This window comes from Mauremys reevesii, linkage group 2, assembly GCF_016161935.1.
Source record: "Mauremys reevesii isolate NIE-2019 linkage group 2, ASM1616193v1, whole genome shotgun sequence".
In the NCBI taxonomy this organism is placed as follows: Eukaryota; Metazoa; Chordata; order Testudines; family Geoemydidae; genus Mauremys; species Mauremys reevesii.
In genome coordinates, this window is record NC_052624.1 from 271,110,488 (window position 1) to 271,132,566 (window position 22,079).

The following is a 22,079-nucleotide window of genomic DNA, read 5'->3' on the forward strand; positions in this document are numbered from 1 at the left end:
ACCTTCGTGACAAACCTGTGGAGCACCATCAATGCCCACCTCCCACTCAATCATGTGCACTCCAAGCTGTGATGGAATCTGAACTGCTCCAAACTTCAGTCTTGTGCAACTAAGCACAATCCCAAGTTAGATGCACCTATGCTCCATCGCGGATCATATGAAACTACTGAATGGGAGGCAAGCTGACGTGCAACACGGAGGCTCAACACAAAGGCCAGATGCTCAGTTCATTGATACAGAAAAATTTTGCCCTCCTATTCTCACTTGCAACTTCCACTGACTTCAGTGTGAATTATGCTGGAGTTTCTGACAGCAGAATGTGATTGTTGGGTGTAATGAGGAAGAGCTAGGGGGTCACTGGCTGTTGCAGTTGAGGTTTTACACTCACCCTAGAAGGGTGGGAACCGCTGAACTATAAGATTAGTTCCAGAAACTATCATACAAGACAATAATGCAGTTTCATCCTGTCATGCAAGTCAGACACCCTCCTCTCTGGGATGGGTTTTGTTCTGTGGGTTTTTTTTGCACCTAATACTGGAGTTTCATAAACTCACAATATTTGTGCAAGAATGAAAAAAACCAAAGTGATAATCCTTACAATGGATCAAATATAACCCCCTCCTATATTTATAATTTTAATCCCCAAAAATAAAACACAATCTAATAAAATAAAATAAAAAGATCCAGTCAGGAACTCTTCTAATACATTTTAAAAAAAAGTTTTGTAATAATAGTTTTAGATCTGTTTTGCAGCTCAAATAACTGGAAGCGCAAGGCAGTCATGCTTACCCCAATTTTTACTACATTAGCAATCGTATCTTACATGGGTGAGCTTAGCTCTGGGGAGTCAAACTTGTATTGCATTAGGTTATGGAGACACAGTGCACAAACAACAGATGTAACAGGTCAGATTTTCAAAAGCACTTAGCTTTGGCCTAACTCAGCTCCCACTGAAGTTAATAGGATATTGATGTCAATAGGTCAATGCTGAGTCCTGAAAAATCCATCCTCAATTAATGCTCCAATATATCAAAAGCCTTCTGTAAATTGTCTTAGTGATCACTCTTCCAAAGTGCTTCCAAACATCAGCCAATTAATCCTCAACACACCTCTTTGAGGAAAGTAAATAGATATGACATTATGCACAAGGGGAAACTCGGAGAAAACACTATATTCAGCCCTAAAATAATCAAGGACAACTCCTCCTGATAACTGACACCGACACTTAAGGAGCCAGGACTAGAATCCTAATTCATGAGGTCCAAAATTGAAGATTTCTAACACATAAGCTATAGAAAAATGCTTTTAGCTACTAGTGGTAGTAGTAAGTCCTTCATCCTCTCGGTGTGTCAGCCACCAGAGAGCAACACCATTCACTCACAAAGCCAATACGTCACAGATCCTTCCATTAGCACCCTGCGGGCCCAATTATTCTGAGAGGTTCTGAGCGCTTCTTGAGAGGCGCTCAGCAGCTTGAAGGCTTGGGTCATCTAGGCTGTTTTCATATTGGGGGGTGAGGGGAAGGATGGATGGAAGAAGAATTAATGAGCTATAGCAGAATGATAAAAATTGTGAGGATAAAATAAAAGGCTTGACAATTTAGGCAAAAATCAGTTTCCACAATAATGCATCTAGGGGAAGTCTCATCTTCTGTGTGAGCTGAAATTGTCTGGAACAGAGTGCGGCCGAGCTAAGGACAAAGCAGGGGCCCAAGCTGAGCTGGGGAGCAGAGCCGTGCCAGCCAGAGGGGCCAGAAAAGCAGGCCGGGGAGCTGGAGGCAGAACAGCAGCAGCAGTGCTGAGGCAGAGTGGTGGAGCTGGAGCTGAGGCAGAGTGGAGCCGGGTGCGGTGAGCACCTGGTGGGAGCGAAGGGGACCTTGGACAGAGGGCCCAGCACAGGGAGACATCCCCAGCCAAGAGACCCATCAGGCCAGACTTGGAGGGGGATTGTAACCCCGTCAGGGCGGGGGTGATGCTGGGAAGAAGGGTCCTGCCACCTAAAGCCTGAGAGTGTGTGGCCACTGCCAGAGCAAGTGTCCAACCCGCAGCATCCCTGCAGCACAGCCCAGGCCTCAGAAGGGGGCCTGAGACTTGTGAGGAACAGACTGAACTTCCCTGACATTCCAGAGACGCTGGTTGTGATGTCCCCGTGCCACAGAGAGGGATGATGTGTTTTCCTTTAATTTTTTCCTTATTTTTTTAAATTGGTTGCTGTTTAATAAATTGTATTTGCCTTGAACTGTATGTAATGATCAGTGGGTCAGGGAAGCATCCAGTGCAGAGAGAGCACCCCGGAGTGGGGACACTCTAGCCCCTTCCCTAAGTGACCACGACAAGGTTGGGGGTCGAGTCCCCCAGGAATCCTGGGCCCAGCCTTGTTGGGGTTACGAGGACTCTGCCACACAGGAGAGTGACATGGGAGCCCTTGAGGGGTCAGGCAGGCCTCTGGGTAAAGGAAGTGGGAGCGAGGACTCAGATCCTTTCACTCGGTCCATTTCACCATGATAGTGTATAAGCCAGGAAAGTTCCCCACAATAGCGGGACCATTCCCCTGCTTACACTCAGAACACCTTCCCAATGGAGCTAAACCCTCAGGAAAAGCCTGAGTCAACAGACAGGCCTTGCAAAGCACCCTGGAGAAGAAGAGAACTAGGCTATATCAGACAAAGGGGGAGAAGTGAATTCAACTTTCTACAGCAAAATTTCTATGTGATACTCATAGTAACTAGCAACCCAGTATTTAAGGTGCTAGAGGAATGAAAGGCAGGTGAACAAGACTTCTGGCACGAAGCCATAACCTGGTAAATCCTGACTAGAGATGAATTAAGAGAATGGGCTAAATGCTGCCTTGTAGATTATGTACCATCTAAGGGAGAGGAACTGTTTTTCACAGAGCAGCAGCAACATGCATGGCAGAGCTGAATCTACCAGGAAGGCATACCCAGCACTCGTACCAGAGTCCCATCTTTCCTGTCAGCATCAACCATCCTATCCTGTGCCAGCACCAGGGACCATGGACAACCAGGCCTGCTTTTCATTCAGCCACATCACGTAACTGCATGGTTTTACCCTACATGGAAGGTGAGATCCAGTAAAACTTTGGGGTGCCACAAAAATTGTATCAGCCTTCCCCTCTCACAGACACTTTCATGCAGCCTCACTAGTGGATACATTCCTCTTCCCTCTACAGCCTCCCCGGTGGCCCTTTCCTCTCTTCCCCAAACAGTCCACCCTAAATAGTCACATACAGCTGTGAGTCTATCGCACCACTGGGACCAGATTGCAAGAGTCTTGTCTTAAACCACTGCTGCACCTGACTAATATTCTATTTGTTCATGGAAATGAGAGAACAACAATACTGAATTTATATCAGAGTGTGTGTGTGTGCACGCGGACACACATATATGTATTATATCTACTCTCATTGAAATCATATGGAGCTTTGCTGCTGAGTTCAGTGGGCAGAGAATGGAGATTTAAAAAACTATTGTTCATCACCCAACCTTGCCTCAGTTTTAGTCTATATACTAGTTATTTATTCCTAGCTCCTCTTTGACAGGCACAGCTCAACTCCTCGTACTCCCCCTGCACTCCAAAACTCAAACAATACACTTTGCTGCTACAACTTTCTCACTAAGAACTTCATGGCTGCCAGCTACTGGAGACACAAACACTTTTTGTGCCACTCCATGTACTCAGAAAGCATGTCTTCATCATTTGTTTCTATGAAATGTGAAAGGAAGACAGCAGTGTAATATAAATTATAATATCCTTTATTAAATCTAATTGTAAGCAGAATCAGGATGAGCTCTACCCTGACATCTGGTGGTGAATTGTGGCGAGTTGTGGAAAAGAACTTCAAGGGCTGATCTTGTTGGCATAGGCACACCCACCCCGCCTAGCATGAACTCACAGCAGCCCAAATGGTCACTTTGGCTGCTGTGGGATCCCCGGTTTCTCTATTATTGGGGCAGGAAGAATAAAGTGTTGTTACCCTGATTATGTGAATCAGGGACAATGGAACTGTTTTAGGCCAGAGGGACTTGCCATCAACTAAGTAGCACTCGCTAGACAAGGGACATGGGTTCCAAAACCTGATGAATTGAGAGAGAGAGAGAGAGAGAGAGAGGTTGGGGGCAGGTATTTGCAGCTGATGGTATGGGTCCCTTTTGAGAGCCTGAAATGCCAATTGCACCTCTTCCTCTCTCTACTGTGGAATATCAGAGCTAATTTTAATTCTATTAGGAGTCTAGTTACAGGCTGCTGAGCTGAATTCATGTTGGGCCAATGGTGCACCAGCACTGAGGCTCCCCTACTGCAAGCTGAACTCACTAAAGAGCTAAAATCACTAAGAGCTGAAATCACTGAGTGCTGTGGGGGGGCCCTGAATCTATGTTGCTGAGTGGCTAGTGGAGTGGAGCAGCTTGTGGGACAGCTGGTGGAGTGGAGTGGCTGGTGGAGCAGCTCGTGGTGAAGGCTGCAGCAGAACCCCATTGAGAGGTGGGGCAGTCGGCCTTGAACCACGTAAGGTGCCCTTTAACACTGCTGTGCACCACCCCCCCCCGGCTGGGGGGTAAAACTCTGCAGATAAACTTTTGAACTCTGGGGCTGCACTGACCAGGGACAGAGACTTTTGGGTTGTTGGACTTTGGGTGATCTTTTGGGTTGCTGGACGTAAGACCCTGAGGTGAGGGTAGTTAGTCTGTTAGTTCTCTGTAGAAGCAGCAAAGAATCCTGTGGCACCTTATAGACTAACAGACGTTTTGCAGCATGAGCTTTCGTGGGTGAATACCCACTTCTTCGGATGCAAGCAGAAAAAGGATACTGCCAAACTTACCTGGGGGTGGGTCTTTTGCTCATGGTTTGTGTTATGAATCCTGTTTGTGGTGTTTCCACAACATGATGCTGCATTGTTTCCCTCCTTTATTAAAAGGATTTTGCTACACTCAGACTCTGTGCTTGCGAGAGGGTAAGTATTGCCTCCTAGAGGTGCCCAGGGGTGGTGGTATGTAATTGTCCCAGGTCACTGGGTGGGGGCTCGAGCTGGTTTTGCATTGCGTTATTGAAACCGAACCCCTAGATATTGAACCCGGCCCTTGTTACTGCCAACTCAGAGGGGCAGAAGGGTTACATAATTAAAAAGAAGAGCAAGTCACTTAGCATTTGTAATTGTGTTAATTGTAATAGAACAATTAGCAGTCAGACAGAAGCTGTCCTACTGACAGCATCATGGGGCCCGATCCAAAGTCTACTGAGGTTAATGGGAACTGCACACACCTGCCTATTTTTCTGGAGTGGTTCAATGCTCCTTTCCCTGTGCTGGCTGGCAGTAATGATTGCAAGCTCAGTAACCATTCTGTTGAAGAAGGCTATTGTTTCAAAAGAAACCACAGCCTAGGGAAACAAAGGATCCTGGGGTAATATTTTCAAAAGCACCAAAGTGACCTAGGAGCCAAAGTCCTACTGAGTTTCACTAAGAATCTGAGTGACTTAATTGCTTTTGAAATGTTTATTCCTGTTGAATATGTGGTTTCCTAGTGTGTTTAAGGAGCTGCAGTCTGACTCATATCACATCCCTACACATTGAAGAAACCTTACTTCTTTTCAGTAGGGATCTGCTCCAAAGCCCACCGAAGTCAATGGGAGTCTACCATTGGGAATGCCAATGGACTTTACATCAAACCCTAAATAAGAGAGGTTTTTTTTGTTTTTTTTAAGAACTGCCAAGGGACTTTAGTAATACTGTTCGTCCATCTTAGGATTTCATTACACCTGTTCTCAAGGAGCTTGTGAACGAAGTGAATTACAACAATCATGATTTCTCGTATCAAGATATTGCAATGTTATTAACCAATAATGTTAGTTAGACGACCCAAATTCTCCCAATAACAACCTGAATGCTAAGCCACGGTTCTACCGCATAGTCTAACACAAGTCTATTTAGGACAATCCCTAGATGTAAACAACTAGTTATGTTAGTTACAAAATTCCACAGTACCGTACATTTTGTACACATCATATCTTTGATCCATTATTAAAGGACAGAATAAAGGAAGCACTCAGAAATACATTGTTTAATTGTTTTAAATTAATATTTACTGTGTTAATAGCATTTTTTGTTAGTGGCATGTGAGCCTACAAACAAAACATTAACCATGAGGAATTCTTCAACAATGATATTAAAGCAAGGATATAATCATGACAGTTACATACCTGGCAGTACCATCCAATTGCTCTTTTCTTTTGGGGAAAAGAGGAGCGAAAGCAACAGGAAAAAGCAAAGAGAGAAGAAGTGTGTGTTAAATTCAGAAGTTTTCTTTCTGGCATTGCTGTAGAGCAGTGGTTCTCATCTTTTCTATACTGCAACCCCGTGTTACAATGGAAAAAGCTCTGGCATTCCCCTCCTAACTAGCCATAAAGAAAAGAAGGTGGGTATAATCCCAGGCAAACCTGTTTATGACCCTTATGTTGAGGACCCAGACTTCAGTGAATAGTTAAGTTCCACATTTCACTTCAATTATAAAGTGAATATGGATGGGCAAGCTTGACAGGCAAGCTTGACATCACACCACTGAGTCAAAACTCCCAATGGTCACCTGCTACACCAAGGGAGCTGAGAATTAACATTTTGAACAAAACACTGAGCTCAAGGACCTCTTTGGAAATGGTTGAATTTTTTCAATGGACAGTGTGGAAAGAGAGACTGGAGTAGTAGGGAGACAAATGAGAAGAGTAGAAAAATTAACGGAGTCCTAAATCAATGATAACCCCATAACTGGAACAAACTCTAAGTGTATCCACCGTAGGCACAATGCTGCATTAGGAGGGATAGATAGTAGAGAGTAATTGTAATGGCACTTTTAATCTATAGAGCTCAATGTGAGGAAGGATTATTATCCCCATGTACAGGCAGGGAAAGTGAGGAAGAGAAAGGCTCATACTCAGGTCTGCAAAAGCCTGCAAAGGTTTACATTAATTTGGGGTGTTTCTGGTTTTTGGCACCTAAACTCAGAGAACAGATTTGAAAACAAAACAATCAAGAAAAAATATGACCCCCACTTCTCAAAAAAAAAAAAAAGTGTTTCTCATGAACTCTCTCCACTACAATATCCTATCCTCAGCTAATGGCTGCCAAGGGATACAATTATAAAAATCACTTAGCCCTTCCCCCTGGATTCATTAGACAATTAAATAGCTCCACTTACAAAAGGCCAACATTAGTTCAGTTAATTATTCTGGTCTACCTGGGTTCTGATACCACACCCATCATTGTGATGTCAGAATACTCTAGTCAATACAGTTCAAGAGGGAGGGGAAAGAATCCTCAGCATTAACAAAAACCTTAACTATAAAAGAATACTGTCGGTTCTGTGCATGTCAGTCAACTATTCCCAAGGTCTCCTGTAAAATCCAGATTACAAGTGCCCTCAGGATTTAAAATGGAGGCACACAAAGCTGCTCCTGAGATGTCATGCTAGGGAAAATCCAGAATACTACAAAAGAAATTGACTCCATAATAGACTCTTAGTTTTCCCCTTTGTTAAAAGCCAATTTCTGCTCATTCTCCCATTTCAAAGAGGACTAGATCAAAGTTAACTAACAGACTGCTAATGTGCATCCACATAGACAATTAGTCTGCAGATTCTGTGAGGCAGATTCACACCCCCACTCACCACAAACTATTCTTTTGTGTAGACAAGCCAACAGAAAGAAAGAAAAGAAAGAAAGATCAAAGGCCTGTTCATCAGGTAGATTTTTCCCAGCTTGTCTCCCAGCTGTGCGATTCCACAAAGCCCTTTCTAAAAGCAGGGTGGATAACAATCAATAATTTAAAAAAAATCATATTTCTTATATTTAAATTGGATTTTTTCAATTTAAATTGGATTTCTTTGATAAAATGTTTTTTGAGGGAAAAAACCTATCTAAAGATAGTTTTAATTCAGGTACATTATAGCTCAAAGATATCTCATCATGGACTAGGGATTATAAATTCTAATTCTATAGTACGAGACAATATATTCATGTAATATTTAAGGAAAGTTTTGTAACTGAGTTCCAATAGTTCATGAATTAGGGACCCAATCTTATGGGGCTCCAGGGGCTTCTGTATAGATTATTTAGGTTGCTCTTTCTATCTACCCAATGGGACTCAGTGCTCAGTCTAGAAGATACAATCAGAGATGCTTAATTTTGCAGTTCTCAAACTGTGAATTTGTGTCTCCAGAGGTAACATGCTTGTTAACAGCAAAAATGTTTTTAAATAATAAATAATATATAGAGGTCAGAAATAACAGACCTCAACCCTATTGTCCCCCTGCAAATTTGTGTACACAGAGTCAATCCCTTATTTCTCTTTAAAAGTGCAAAGTTTCAAAAAGTTCAATGAATAGAAGATTGTTGGGGGACGAATAGATCTGGACAAGGTGAAGTCTGGAAATAAATGTGAGAAGGGAGGGAGGTAACTGAAACAAAAGTGAAACTGAGCAGGATATTCCGGAAGTCTTGGTGTCTTTCTGAGTTCATTGATTTGAGATCTACCATAGCATTCTCTGACTAGAAGGGAAAACCTATAATGGCAGCAGGCTGTTAAAGAGACCCAGTTTGGGAATATTTTAATGAAGTTCCTCCACCACTGAGTAAGACAGGCATGCGTGCAAAATGCAACAGTGCAACAAAGAAATTCAAGGCCTGGTTTCCTGAATGAAACAACAGCATGAGAAGTGTTCCTTCTCAGGAGGAAGCTGCATTGAAGACGATGAAAGGAACATGTCTGAACATGCAGGATCTTCAGGTTGGTAAACTTTTTTATTTCATACTTGTTTCTTAAGGACTGCCTGTCTTTTTTCTGGACTATTCTTGAATTCTCATGTTTGAGCAAAAAATATAGTTGTTACTCTATGGTACTATCATTTTATATGCAGTTGTGATAAAAAATAAATAGCTGACACAGGCAGATCTTCCTTTTACAATTTCATCTTTAAAGTAGTACTGTGCATCAGTGAATGCAATGAGTAATACTAAATGAGCAGTATGACAATAATAATTAAATAACTGCACTGACTTAGTTTGCTTAGGGGAATCCATCATCAACATACAGGATTCTGAAGACTATCCACCTTCAAGATCACCATCATTTTCTATAGTTTCAGAGTTATTTTCTTCCTTTGGACTAATTCATTCCAAGTTGAAAAATAATTCTACACTGGCAGAAGAAGCTACTGCTGTTAAAAGTGAGATTATCACTTCAACAGTCTCTGAATCCAAGTGCTTAAGTGACTTCCACCAGTTCACTGGTGTGACTTTCTTTAAAACATCATCAGCAAGCATATTTGCTGAATGGTTCACCCTTAGCTCTGAAGTTTATTATAGTTGGCATTATGAAGGGATGATTGCTGGAAGTCCATGTCATAGCCAACTCCTCTTCTTCAGCAGTTAAGGTTTGACTCTGGTACCAAGTATTTAGAATATTTGCAAGAAAATGAGCTGGAGATAGTGCTTGTCCCATTCATTTTTTAATGCTTGTAATTTAACTCTGTCATTGCATATTTCTCTTTTTAAGCTCTCACTCGGTTCCTTCCAAATTTCAACAGTGTCAGCAATAAAACAGTTATTTCCCTGCTTCAGAGATAGCTCAGTGGTTTGAGCGTTAGCTTGCTAAACCCAGAGTTGTGAATTCAATCTTTGAGGGGGCCACTTAGAGATCTGGGGCAAAAATCAGTACTTGGTCCTGCTAGTGAAGGCAGGGGCTGGACTTGATGACCTTTGGTCCCTTCCAGTTCTAGGAGATAGGTATATCTCCTATTATTATTATTATCTTTATTCAGAGACTGTTGAAGTGATAATCTCACTTTTAACAGAGTAGCTTCTTCTGCCGGTGTAAAAAGAATATTTTCTTCCTTTGGACTAATTCATTCCAAATTGAGAAATTGTTTGGGACCTGAAAAAGCAGCAAAGCTTGTTTTTCATTTCCAGATTACGAACAAACAGGAAAATGAAGGTGAAGATGACTGCAGAAAGTGAGTTAGCTGCAGAAGCCAATATTTTAAGTTTCTCGTGTTGACCTGGCTGACATAGTTGATTTAATTTTTGTTTGTTTTAAATATTTCATTTAACTATTTTAGTTAAAAACGATTTTAATAAAAACAGACCTGATTTTAAAAACCTTGAATGTTTAACTAAATTAAAAAAATTCATATGCTTGTTTTGTTAAAATATTATATGTTTGCTGTTGAAGAATACATAACATTGTTGTTTTAGTTAAATAAAACAATGTCAATGCCTGTCTGGTGATGTTCTGGTGATGTTCTCCTCCTAATACAGCATGGCAAGAAAATCCTCCAAATATTAATGATTAGCCTGTTGAATTGGAGATCGTTCACCTCCCAATGAATTCATAAATATCTGCTTCAATTACCTTTGGTAAATGAAATAACCAAACAATCATTCATTTTCTGATATAGTTGTAAAACTAATCTGAAAAGTTTTCAAAATGTATAGTATGTACCTTCTAAAAATGAAACCTACATCTATCTCTGAGTTGTGAAGAATATGTATTAAGGTTATAACAACCAACAAGAATGCACTTTTATGTTAAAATCCATGATTTAATTGAGTCTTCCTGACTAATGATTTAAATCATGATTTAGACTAGATCCAGAATGACCTAGAGAAATTGGAGGATTGGGTCAAAAAAAATCTGATGAAGTTCAACAAGGACAGAAGAATCCCATGCACGGCTACAGGCTGGATACCGACTGGCTAAGCAGCAGTTCTGCAGAAAAGGACCTGGGGATTACAGTGGATGAGAAGTGGGATATGAGTCAGCAGTGTGCGCTTGTTGCCAAGAAGGCTAATGGCATAGTGGGCTGCATTACTAGGAGCATTTCCAGCAGATTGAGGGAAGTGATTATTCCCCTCTATTCAGCACTCGTGAGGCCAAATCTGGAGTATTGCATCCAGTTTTGGGCCCCCCACTATAGAAAGGATGTGGACAAATTGGAGAGAGTCCAGTGGAGGGCAACAAAAATGATCAGTGGACTGGGGCACATGACATGACTTACGAGCAGAGGCTGAGGGAACCGGGCTTGTTTAGTTTGCAGAAGAGAAGAGTGAGGGAGGATTTGATAGCATCCTTCAACTTCCTGAAGGGGGGTTCCAGAGAGGATAGAGCCCAGCTGTTCTCAGTGGTGGCAGATGACAGAACGAAGAGTAATGGTCTCAAGTTGCAGTGTGGGAGGTTTAGGTTGGATATTAGGAAACACTATTTCACTAGGAGGGTGGTGAAGCACTGGAAGGGGTTACCTAGGGAGGTGGTGGAATCTCCATCCTTAGAGGTTTTTAAGGCCTGTCTTGACAAAGCCCTGGCTGGGATGATTTAGTTGGTGTTGGTCCTGCTTTGAGCAGGGGGTTGGGCTAGATGACCTCCTGAGGTTTCTTCCAACCCTAATCTTCTGTGATTCTATGAACTTGTCAAACAGAACCTGAATCTGAAAAACAAGCTGAGTTCTTCCCTCCTCTTACCCCATCATTAGAAACAAAATATGTAGAAATCAGAGCACAGCTTCCAATTTTGTAAATGATAATTGAAGTACAACAGAATCCAACTCACTCTCCCATAACTGTATTTGCTCTACAAGGTTAATAAGAAAAAATACTTTTGTCAATCCTGTCGAGAGACGGGACGCAGATTACCATGAGTGTGTGCACGTGAGTATTTGTATTTGTGTGTATTATATGAATGTGTATGTGTGTGCATGCCTGTACACGCACATACCACTGTTCCATACTGGCCAGAATATTACATCAGCTAACGTGTATTATTGTATTGCTCTATAGTGATATGCTGAATGTATTTTATATTACATAAGTTGCCATTTTTACACTTGCTTTTCATACAGCTATGTATTACCTCCATATCTAAGGCCATACTTTACATTTCAAGTGATAAGGAATGGGGTTTTGTGATGGTTTTTATTCTAATTATTTTAAATCCTCTTCTGTAAGGGCCCATTTGCGCAATCCTATTAATAGAATTTGAACTAAGTTAGGGGGGCTGTGAAGCCCAGTCCTTAAGGAAGTCTATGAGAATGGACTGTAAATCAAAACACAAAGAGAAGCAACATACAAATGTTTTTCCAATACATGGTCCCCACTTTTCAAAAACTCAGAGATTTTATAATTAGTTTCCCTGCTTCTATGGAGTCCACATACACTAAATGGATTTTCAATAAATAATAGTAAAGGAAGGTGGTGAACAATAAAATATCAAAACAGAAACTGTTCGGAAGAGATATATTGGCTTATGCAGCAGAACCCCTTATGCCTGAAACCTCCCTCTAAACTGAAACTGGTGATGTTCCCCTGATTTACATCAGTAACACTGAGAATGCTCAATTATCCAAAACCTTGTTTATCCACATAAATTCCACATCCCACGTCCTATCTGAGTTCTGCTGTATAGGGCGTTACTGATCGGAGGGGGCAGCACACTTGCCTGAAATATGGAAACGATACAATTGATTCATAAAACCTCCAGGTGGCGACGAGATCCATCCTGTTGGGGTTAGTAGCATAATACCTCCAGGCAGCCTGGATAACATATGAAGGGACATTAGTAGCATTAGGGGAAATGTTTATCTGTGCTTCTAAGTGAATGCAGCCAGTTAATACTCCTCTTAATTCAAAAGAAGATAACAATGCACATATTCAACGCATTTTCCCACCACATGCATCTGATGAAGTGGGTGTTCACCCACGAAAGCTTATGCTCCAATACTTCTGTTAGTCTATAAGATGCCACAGGACTCTTTGCCGCTTTTTACAGATCCAGACTAACACGGCTACCCCTCTGATACATATTCAGTGAGCCGCACTGAATTATTATACAGCAATATTGAAAGTTGCCATTAGATGGTGCCATAGTTCATGTAAGACTTATAATAAGAAAAAGATGCTCTAGGACAGTAGTCCTCAAAAACTGTTCCCAGGGGCGTATGTGACAGAATACTGTGCACTGTCCATTGCTTTCAGATACCCAGAAGAGGTTACATTTTACTTCTCTTGCTTTATTCTAAAGTCCGATCAATCTAAAAGACCATCTAGCTTAGTAAAATGTAGAACATGTGATCTGTCTGATGTTTCTGGGAATCTGAAAGAGCCATGGTTAGCGGGCAGCAATCAGTTTAATATACTGCTGTGGAAAGTTTTGCTGAGTGATTTTAGACATTAGCACATAACTCCTATCAAACTTCCACTAGCACATAGACAGCCGTACTGTGGTTACCCTAGCTGTCTGTTACGCAGTGATTCTTTAATGTCAGTGAGTCAATCTCTCCAGACGTCCCCACAGCGTCCTGTGCTTTGCTAGGTAACAATTTTACTGCAAAACTATGCTGTTCTGCCTATTTCTCCAAAGAATGGGTCTGACCCTGAGAGGTCCTAAATACCTGCAGTTCCCATTGATTTCAAAGAAAGTAATCCTGGTCTCACTGTAAAAGTTTTGCCATTGATGTCATTTGATTCAGGGCATGGCCTGCAGGGCATTTAGGATTTTTGTCAAACAGATCAACCTTCAAGCTACCAATTTTATATTTAATTTTACAAAATAAAATCTAAGGCTCTGATCCAAATCCAGTGGAGCCAGTGGCAGTCTTTGCATTAAATTAAGTGGACTTGTAACCAGCTCTTAAGACAATCAGCAATCCAGGGAAATATGACAGGCTTTCTTTTTGCTTTTGCAAACTACTTTTTCTTCTTGATTCTTTTACAGGAAAACATATGTTAAGTTGTAACCCAACAGTCACTATTGACCAACATTATGTACATTGATGAGTTTTTACAACAACAAAAAGCCTGTGGCATCTCTCCGTATGTGGGGTAGTCTCCCAAGGGAAATGTGGAAACTGGAGCCTTGCAAAACAGATGATTCCTCCTCTCCGTGGCGTGCACACACACACACACACACAATGTGTAGTGCAAAAGGTTTTGCCATCTTGTTTTAGGTGACTCTATGCCATTGAAATGGATGTTGGAGGGGAGGCTCCCTAGAAAATTTCAGCAGAACGACTAATTTCACTTTGAACATGCGAATTTGTGGCAAAGCCATTTTTGCTCTAAGAGGGACAGGATTCTGTGAACTCTATTACATAGCGTCCTTATTATACAGTATCATTTCAAGATGGAAACCTAGAGAATCCAAACCTGTATAAGTTCTGCCGCTGGCTTTCTTCTTTTCTCAAAATGTTTCTGACGATGTTGTTCCTGGACTTTCAGAGCCAGCCCTGAACCCAAGATGCCCTGAAAGCAGAGGTGGCGATTTGATTGAAAACACAAGAACAACAGAAAATCTGAGGAGAAAGTTCTCTTAAAACATGTGGATGAGATAATCAGAGCTGTGGGGAATTAGTGGGGGCAATTCACATGGGGTTCAGTGCACTTTTCTGACAGTTCTAGGCATCATAGTTTTCTGGCAAACCTTGCCCTTACCTAGGCCCGCGCTTCACCTGGTTTCATTACAAGCTCCTCAAAAAGCTTCTTGGTCTTCTACTGCCTTGCCAATGACAAGATGTGCAGCTAGTCTGTTTCCCTCCTCTACTCTTTCAGTCAGAACTGAGCTAAACTCTGTGGTTGTGATCTGAAGGGGGTGCATATGAACCATAAGCTGGATACTGGATCACCTGGGCTCCCATCCCCCATGAATTTCTTTTTAAGTTTTGAGCTAAAGGAAACCAATCTCAAGCTCCAAGTTTTTCATTGTTTCCACTTGAAACCACAGGTTGGGCCCAGGTCACCCAAATCTTGGACCAACCTCACGTGAGAAGCTTTCAGATCAAAGGTAACATTTTCAAAAATAACTTGGTGACCAAGTCTCATTTTCAAAAGCAATTTTAGGAATCTAAGGCCGGATTTTTAAAGGTATTTAGGCACATACGTCACACTGAAATCCAAGCCCTATTGCTTTTCAATAAGGTTAAGGGCTCAAGTCACTTTTTAAAAACGTTACCTTCACCCTTTTTGCAACTTTGGTCCAAGTCTCACGTCTGTGACAAAACCTGAATAATTCTCCTGTTTATAGGCTTAGCTCTAAAGTTCTGCACAGCACACAGGATAATTCAGATTAGGCTCCATTTTATCTTAGCCACAAGGAGAAAGGAGATTGCTTTTCCCACACCCTGCATCAATGTGCTCAAGATTCCAGCTTGGGAGTCATTGAACTGCAGGCTCCCAGTTGAATTTCCAGTGGAATCTGCATAGAGGGGAGGCTATTCCTTTACTTTCTACATCATTATCTCAGTGTTTTGTTAAAACAAAAAGAAGGACGGTACTTACGGCAGGAAGAGCAAAAAATGAAACTCCAATAAGAGAGAATGTGGCTGCTATCAGCCGCCCCTCCCAAGTTTTGGGGGTCTTGTCACCGTAGCCAATTGTTGCTAGGGTAATCTGTGGGGAGAATAGGTTGGCCATTTTATAAGACAGACAATACAAATGGACAAGAAGGAGGATTTCTTTTAAGCTTGACCTTCAAACCTGCATGACCAGTTTATAAACTTTTGCTTTGACCTCTGGACATTGTAGAAAAATACACAAACTTTTCTAAGCGTGGATTTTGCAAGCAATCTGGAAAATGTAAGCCATAGATATAGGTTTTTTATGGCACTCATTGTCATAGTACCTGCGTGTCTGATACGTGTTAATGAATTTATCCTCAAAATACCTCTAAACAGAGATGATATATTATACCCATTTTGCAAATGGAGAATTGAGATGGTACACTGATTAAGTAACCTGCCCAAGGTCAGGCAGGAAGTCTGTAGCAAAGCTAGGAATAGAGACCGCTGAGTTCTGATTCAGGGCATTCACCACAAGCCAACCTGTCCTCTCCTTACACTCTTTCTATTAAATACAAATAGTTCTCTGATAATAATGTTTCCCTATGCATCGTTGTCCCTTTGCTTTGTGTTTTTCTTCTTCCCCCATCACCCAGCTTCCTTGATCTGATTGAATTCCTTACGTTTACATTGTGTGTGTCTGACTCAAGCCATGGGCTCCTCACAACAAGTGAGCTGAGCCCACAGAGGTTGTGTGGGTAAAGCGAGCTGGCTGCAGGGTGTCAGGTTAGAGCTGCAGGAGAGGCCGTAGCTCCTGAGTTGTGCTCTGCCACAGAGAACTGGACAGCTGGGCACAAGTTTTGGCCAAAACTTTTTTTTGGTGAAAAATGCAGATTTAGAAAAATCAAAACATTTCACAAATTTGCATTGGTCTCTCTGACTTGTTTGTGTTTTACAAAAAAAAAAAAAAATCCAAAAAATTGAAATGTTTCATTTCAATGTTTTGAAAAGAAACATTGTGTTTTCAGTTCAAAATGTTTCATTTTGAAATTTCCTTCCATTTTATTAAAAAAAAAACCTTTAGATGTCAAGCTTTTTTTTAAAAGATACATTTTGTTTCATGTCAAACAACACATTTTGTTCAGTGTGAAGTAAATTGTGTTTTTTAGACTCTTTGATTCACTGAAAATTTTGAAAAAAAATCATTAAAAAACACCTTAAAATATCAGAAGTGCCAGCAAACTAAAAAATCAGCTATATGCACAATCCTACCAGTCACCTCGTTTTGTTCTCTTCACCAGAGAGGACTGACTGCCAGTTTAATCTTCGCATGGAGATACAGCTCCAACACCCAGATAAGGCATGTGGGGAGACTTTCTCATTGTAATGACTTAATTTGTGGGCTTTTAGTGTACGTTGTTGTGGTGTTGGTCCAGGTCTCATTTACTTGATTCCCTTGCCCTTCTTTTAATTTATCACGGTCCTTTCCAGGAATACAGTGTTATTTATTCTTATCATTTGGTCCTTAATTCCCTGTTGTTATCAATTGTAATATCCTCGAGGTCATAAGGATTGTTATTTGTTTATTCACCCAGTCACAGAATCATAGAAATGTAGGGTTGGAAGGGACCTCAAGAAGGCATCAAGACTGAGGCAGGACCAAGTAAACCTAGATCATTCCTGACATGTGTTTGTCCAACCTGTTCTTAAACACCTCCAGTGACAGGGATTCCACAACCTCCCTTGGAAGCCTATTCTAGAGCTTAATTACCCTTATAGTTAGAAAATTCTTCCTAATATCTAACCTAAATCTCCCTTGCTGCAGATTAAACACATTATTTCTTGTCCTACCTTCAGTGGACATGGAGAACAATTGATCACAGTCCTCTTTACAATAGCTCTTAATATATTTGAAGAGTGTTATCAGGTATTCCCTCAGTCTTCTTTCATCAAGACTAAACATTTTGTCTACATCTTTTCCAAAGTGTGGTGCCCAACACTGGACACAGTTCTCCAGCTGAGACCTCACCACTGCCAAATAGAGCAGGACAATTATCTCCCATGTCTTAAATATGACACTCCTGTTAATACACCCCAGAATGATATTAGCCTTTTTTTGCAATACATCACGTTGTTGACTCATACTCAATTTGTAATCTCCTATAACCCCCGATCCTTTTTCTCAGTACTACTGTCTAGACAGTTATTCTTCATTTTGTAATTGTGCATTTGATTTTTCCTTCCTAAGTGAAGTACTTTGCACTTATCTTAACTGAATTTCATCTTGTTGAATTCAGTTCTCCAATTTGTCAAGGTTGTTTTGTATTTTAATCTTGTCCTCCAAAGTGCTTGCAACCCCTCCAGCTTGGTGTCATCTGTAAATTTTATAACCATACTCTCTGCTCCATTACTGAAGCCATTAATGAAAACATTGAATAGTACTGGACCCAGGACAGACCCCTGCGGGACCTCAGCAGATACATCCCCCAGGTTTGACAGCAAACCAATTGATACCTACTATTTGAATATAGTCTTTCAACCAGTTATGTAGCCCACCTTATAGTAATTTCATCTAGACCACATTTGCCCTAATTTGTTTATGAGAATGTTATGTGGGACTGTGTCAAAAGCCTGACTAAAATCAAGATAAATTACATCTACAGCTTTCTCCTTATCCCCTGTCAAAGAAAGAAACTAGGTTGGTATGGTTCTTGATAAATCCTTGCTGGCTATTCTTTATAGTCCTATTATCCTCTAAGTGCTTACAAATTGATTGTTTAATAATTTGTTCCAGTATCTTTCCAGATATTGAATTTAGGCTGACGGTTCAATAATTCCCCATGGCCTCTTTGTTCCCCTTTTTAAAGACAGGTTCTATGTTTGCCCTTCTCTAGTCTTCTGGAGTCCTGTCCTCCAGGAGTTCTCAAAAGTAACTGCTAATGGTTCCAAGCTAGTTCCTTAAGTACCTTAGAATGAATTTCATCAGGCCCCATCGACTTGAATACATCTAACTTTTCTAAATAGTCTCTAGTCTGTTCTTTCCCTATTTTGGCTTGTGTTCCTTCCCCCTTGTTAATATTAATTGTGTAGAGTACGTCAAGACTGAAACAAAATAGATGTTAAACACTTTGATGTTGCCAGTTATTAGTTCTTCTTCCCAACTTTCCTTTGTCTTTCTCTTGCTTTGAACATAGTTACTAGTTGGAGGCACTGCACACACAGAACTCAGGACCCACTAGTCCTAAAGTGGGTCACCCACCTCCAGAAAGAGGAATAAGGAACTGTAGAACCCTTGGGGATCAGGAGGAGGCAACACCTCTAATACATGGGTTGCATGTAAGACATTCAACTTGAACTCAAGCTCAGGAGAAGAATAAACCATTTCTGGATGTGAAATATACACAAGTGCTCTGATTTTCCTCTCATTGACACCAATGGGAATCCTCTGACTTCAGTACAGTCACTACTTATTGACACCGATGTAACCAAGAGAAGACTCAGTCCCCTGAGTGCTGTACGAGTTTGGATTAAATTGATAGTGAATTTCTGTGGCAGGGATGTGGGAGGGCATCCCAAACAAAGGGGTAAGGCCATGGTTCTGGTTTTGTACCATGATTATCTAGGGTTCAGACTGCACCATGAGCTTGTGGTTGCCCCCTCATTTGGAATATCCCCCCCCCCCCCGCCCAACATCTCTTCCACCGAAACTCACAACATATCAATTTAATCCAAACTCAGACAGCACTTGGGGGCCTGACTCTTCATATACGATGATTCTCTAGGGCTCAGACTAGCATCTCAGGAGGAGATTTGCAGAAGCACAGTGGGCAGCTGCGTGCCCAAATTCCAGGGAAAATCAATGGCAGTTGGGCGCCCGACTCCCACTTGTGACTTTGAAAATCTCCCCTATAGGGATTTCTTCACCAGACATGCTGGGCAAAATTTCCAAGAGAGCTCAGCACCCACAGTTATAGACAGGTTGCCAGAAAACCTCAGCGTCTCTTTAGGCATCTAAATGGCCAGCTTTTCAAAAAACGCTAAGCACAGCAGCAGCTCCCACTGTTCTGAGTTTTGAAAATCTGGCCACTTCACGTAGGTGCATAAATAGAAGCTGCTGGGTACTGAAGGCTTTTGACAACCTGGCCCTTAAACTCCAGCTAACAAAATTCCAGAGTTGAATTTTCAAAAGCACTTCAGTGACTTAGGCACCTAAGTCTCAATTTCAAAAGTGAGTTAGGTACGTAGGAGCCTAACTGTGATTGAAAGTCAATAGGACTTTCTTCGCACATAGGAGCTTACATCCTATTGACTTTCAGTCAGACTTAGGCTCCTAAGTACCCAAATCACTTTTCAGAATGGGATTTAGGTGTTTTTGAATATATTACCCCAATCCCTTCCATTCCCCTCACACCCTAATTCAACCAGGCAGCTTTATTTCCCTTAAACCAACAAATGAGAGACAGTTTCTACAGCTACTTACCAGCCCCCACCACAGTGCGTCTGCATAGGTTTCAAACTCTTCTTTCATCTCGACTCCATGGGCATCCTTTTCAGGCACATCTTTCTCGACCAGGTAAACAAGGAATGAGGAGAGGATAAGGGTCAGGAACCCAATGTACCAAGCAGTGATGAGCTCCTGGAAAAGAAACAGACTGAAAATGAGGAGACTGAAAACAGCATCAGCTTCTGCAATGGCAGCGCCAGACGTCTACTGACAAAAGAGGAGAGATACACAGGGTTAAACAGCAAGAACTGCCACTTCTGTCTGGATTAGTCTGGGTCCAGCACAGTGCAGCTCTCGCTGTTCCACACTGCAGAGATGCGACAATACTTAATACTTACACAGCACCTTGCTGCTGAGGAAATAAAAGCAATTTGCAGTTGTAGTTTGACTCAAGGCTGGATTAAGGCCCAAGACACAGCACGGCATGGGGCCTGGCACCACGGCCTTGGCCTCTCATTAGGAATGGACCCCTCACTTCCCTTCCACAGAAGTTGGAGAAGTCCCAAGGGGCCCCCTTCCCCTCACAGGAGCGTCACACATGCCTCCTCGTCGTGACCCCAGAGAGGCAGCGTGGCAGTTGGGGAGCCCTTCAACGCTTACTCCAGCAGTCAGGGTGACACTGCTTAGGTGGAGGGACTGGGTCTATTGCACTGCATTGCTCCTGCCACAACACACACACAGTTTGCTGCTGGGGTGGTGTTGGCAGGGCCCACAGCAATGGATTTTGGAGATGACAAGCCATTGAGATGCCTGGGGCAGTTTAACCACTCAAAGCTATTGTTTTCAGACTTTATGTAGCCGTCACTTCATCAGTTACAGTCGGGTCACGCTTCCCAGCTTTTCTTCACAACCATCAGGCTAGAAACCTACTATGGGTTTAAATGAGAAAATTGAGATTCTGATGGAGTAAGAATGAGCTGAGTGGGAGCCCTAAGAACAGATGTATATTGCCTAGGCTTTATCCTGGCCCTGGTTTTGCAACACCACTGCAAGGAGGGATTTTACCAATGTTACAGATGTGTAAATGAAGGCACAGAGAGCTTTAGGCACCTAAATCTATGTGGGGGGGGGAGGGGAAGGTAGCGTGATTTTCAAGCATATTCATAAGCTTTTGGGGAGCCAGGACTGTCTTTTACTATATCTCAGTACAGCACCCAACACGTTAGGGCACCTAAGTGCTATTGCAATGCAAATAAACAAACAGGCAGAACTCAACAGGAGCTGTGGGTGCTCAGCACTTCTGAACATCAGCTAATTCTGACTTTCCCAAGGTCACTGAATCAGACACTGACAGAGGTGGAAACAGAACCCCTGATTCCCATACAGATACAGTTTATGTATTAGAACTTGCATCCTGGTTACCATGTTTCATCAGAAGTGCAAAGAAGATATTCTTTCAGGTTATTATTATTATTTGTAGAGCTCCAGCAGAGTGCTGGGCACTTTACAGACAGCGTTCCCTGTGGCATGATTTTCCTTTTCGGTCCTGGGTCATACCCCCTCCCATGGGGGATGTTGTAGCTGAGAATTTTACAAATGTGTCTTGCTGTAAATCAACCTCTGTAGCAAATTTGTGGTTTGCAATCACTGAGGGACTTTACTAATAAACTGTGTTTTTAGACTTGATTGTTTAACGTTAGTGCCCATTTTAGCAAACACCCTCGCAACCCTACATATTTCTCAGCCTGCCAAGGCCCAAGTGGAAGGACACAATCTCGGAAAGAGACCAGAGGAGGCCCGCTGGAAAACTAGAGGCCTGAAAAGCATAAAAAAGACATAGTGGCAATGTCTTTAGCATAAGTGACCTTTTCCCAAAACCGCCGTCTCCTGAGGCAGCATGTCTGGCAGAAATAAATGATTTGCTACAGACTAGCAGCAGATTTTGTGCAGGATGGAGGTAAATGTGGCTATGGAATGAAGCCCAGTTGAGAGGTAGGCATCCCGATCTGCCATCAGAGAGAAGCAAAGAATCACTATTGTGTGTGGTCTAGCACTTTCACTGTCCATGGCAATAAAGGGATCTTCTAAAACATTTCCTTACAAGAACGTCATACATAGATGAGACCTTCCAATCAAAGTTATACATAATGTTGGTAATTCACAGGCCAACCTATAGACCCTCATCTTGGAGCTCTTCACTCAGGTAACTCTTAAACATCTAATCCTATACAATAATGGTGCAAGAGCAGCATGACTACCTGATATGGACCAGAATGGGTCTGACTCTGTAACTGAACACACTCAGAGGCA

The 22,079-nt window shown here is 41.9% G+C and overlaps 1 protein-coding gene across 1 annotated transcript in view; it reads right to left on the reverse strand.

Annotated features, from left to right (window-relative positions):
* The window catches only part of KCNQ3 (potassium voltage-gated channel subfamily Q member 3), a 249,542-nt gene that overhangs the window by 18,058 nt on the left and 209,405 nt on the right, over positions 1 to 22,079 (reverse strand). The window contains exons 5-9 of the mRNA XM_039526124.1: positions 19,806 to 19,961; positions 15,327 to 15,437; positions 14,199 to 14,294; positions 12,493 to 12,587; positions 6,213 to 6,239 (exon numbers count right to left, since the gene is read on the reverse strand). Coding sequence (XP_039382058.1) covers positions 6,213 to 6,239; positions 12,493 to 12,587; positions 14,199 to 14,294; positions 15,327 to 15,437; positions 19,806 to 19,961 — 485 coding nt within the window. The remainder of the gene's footprint in view (positions 1 to 6,212; positions 6,240 to 12,492; positions 12,588 to 14,198; positions 14,295 to 15,326; positions 15,438 to 19,805; positions 19,962 to 22,079) is intronic.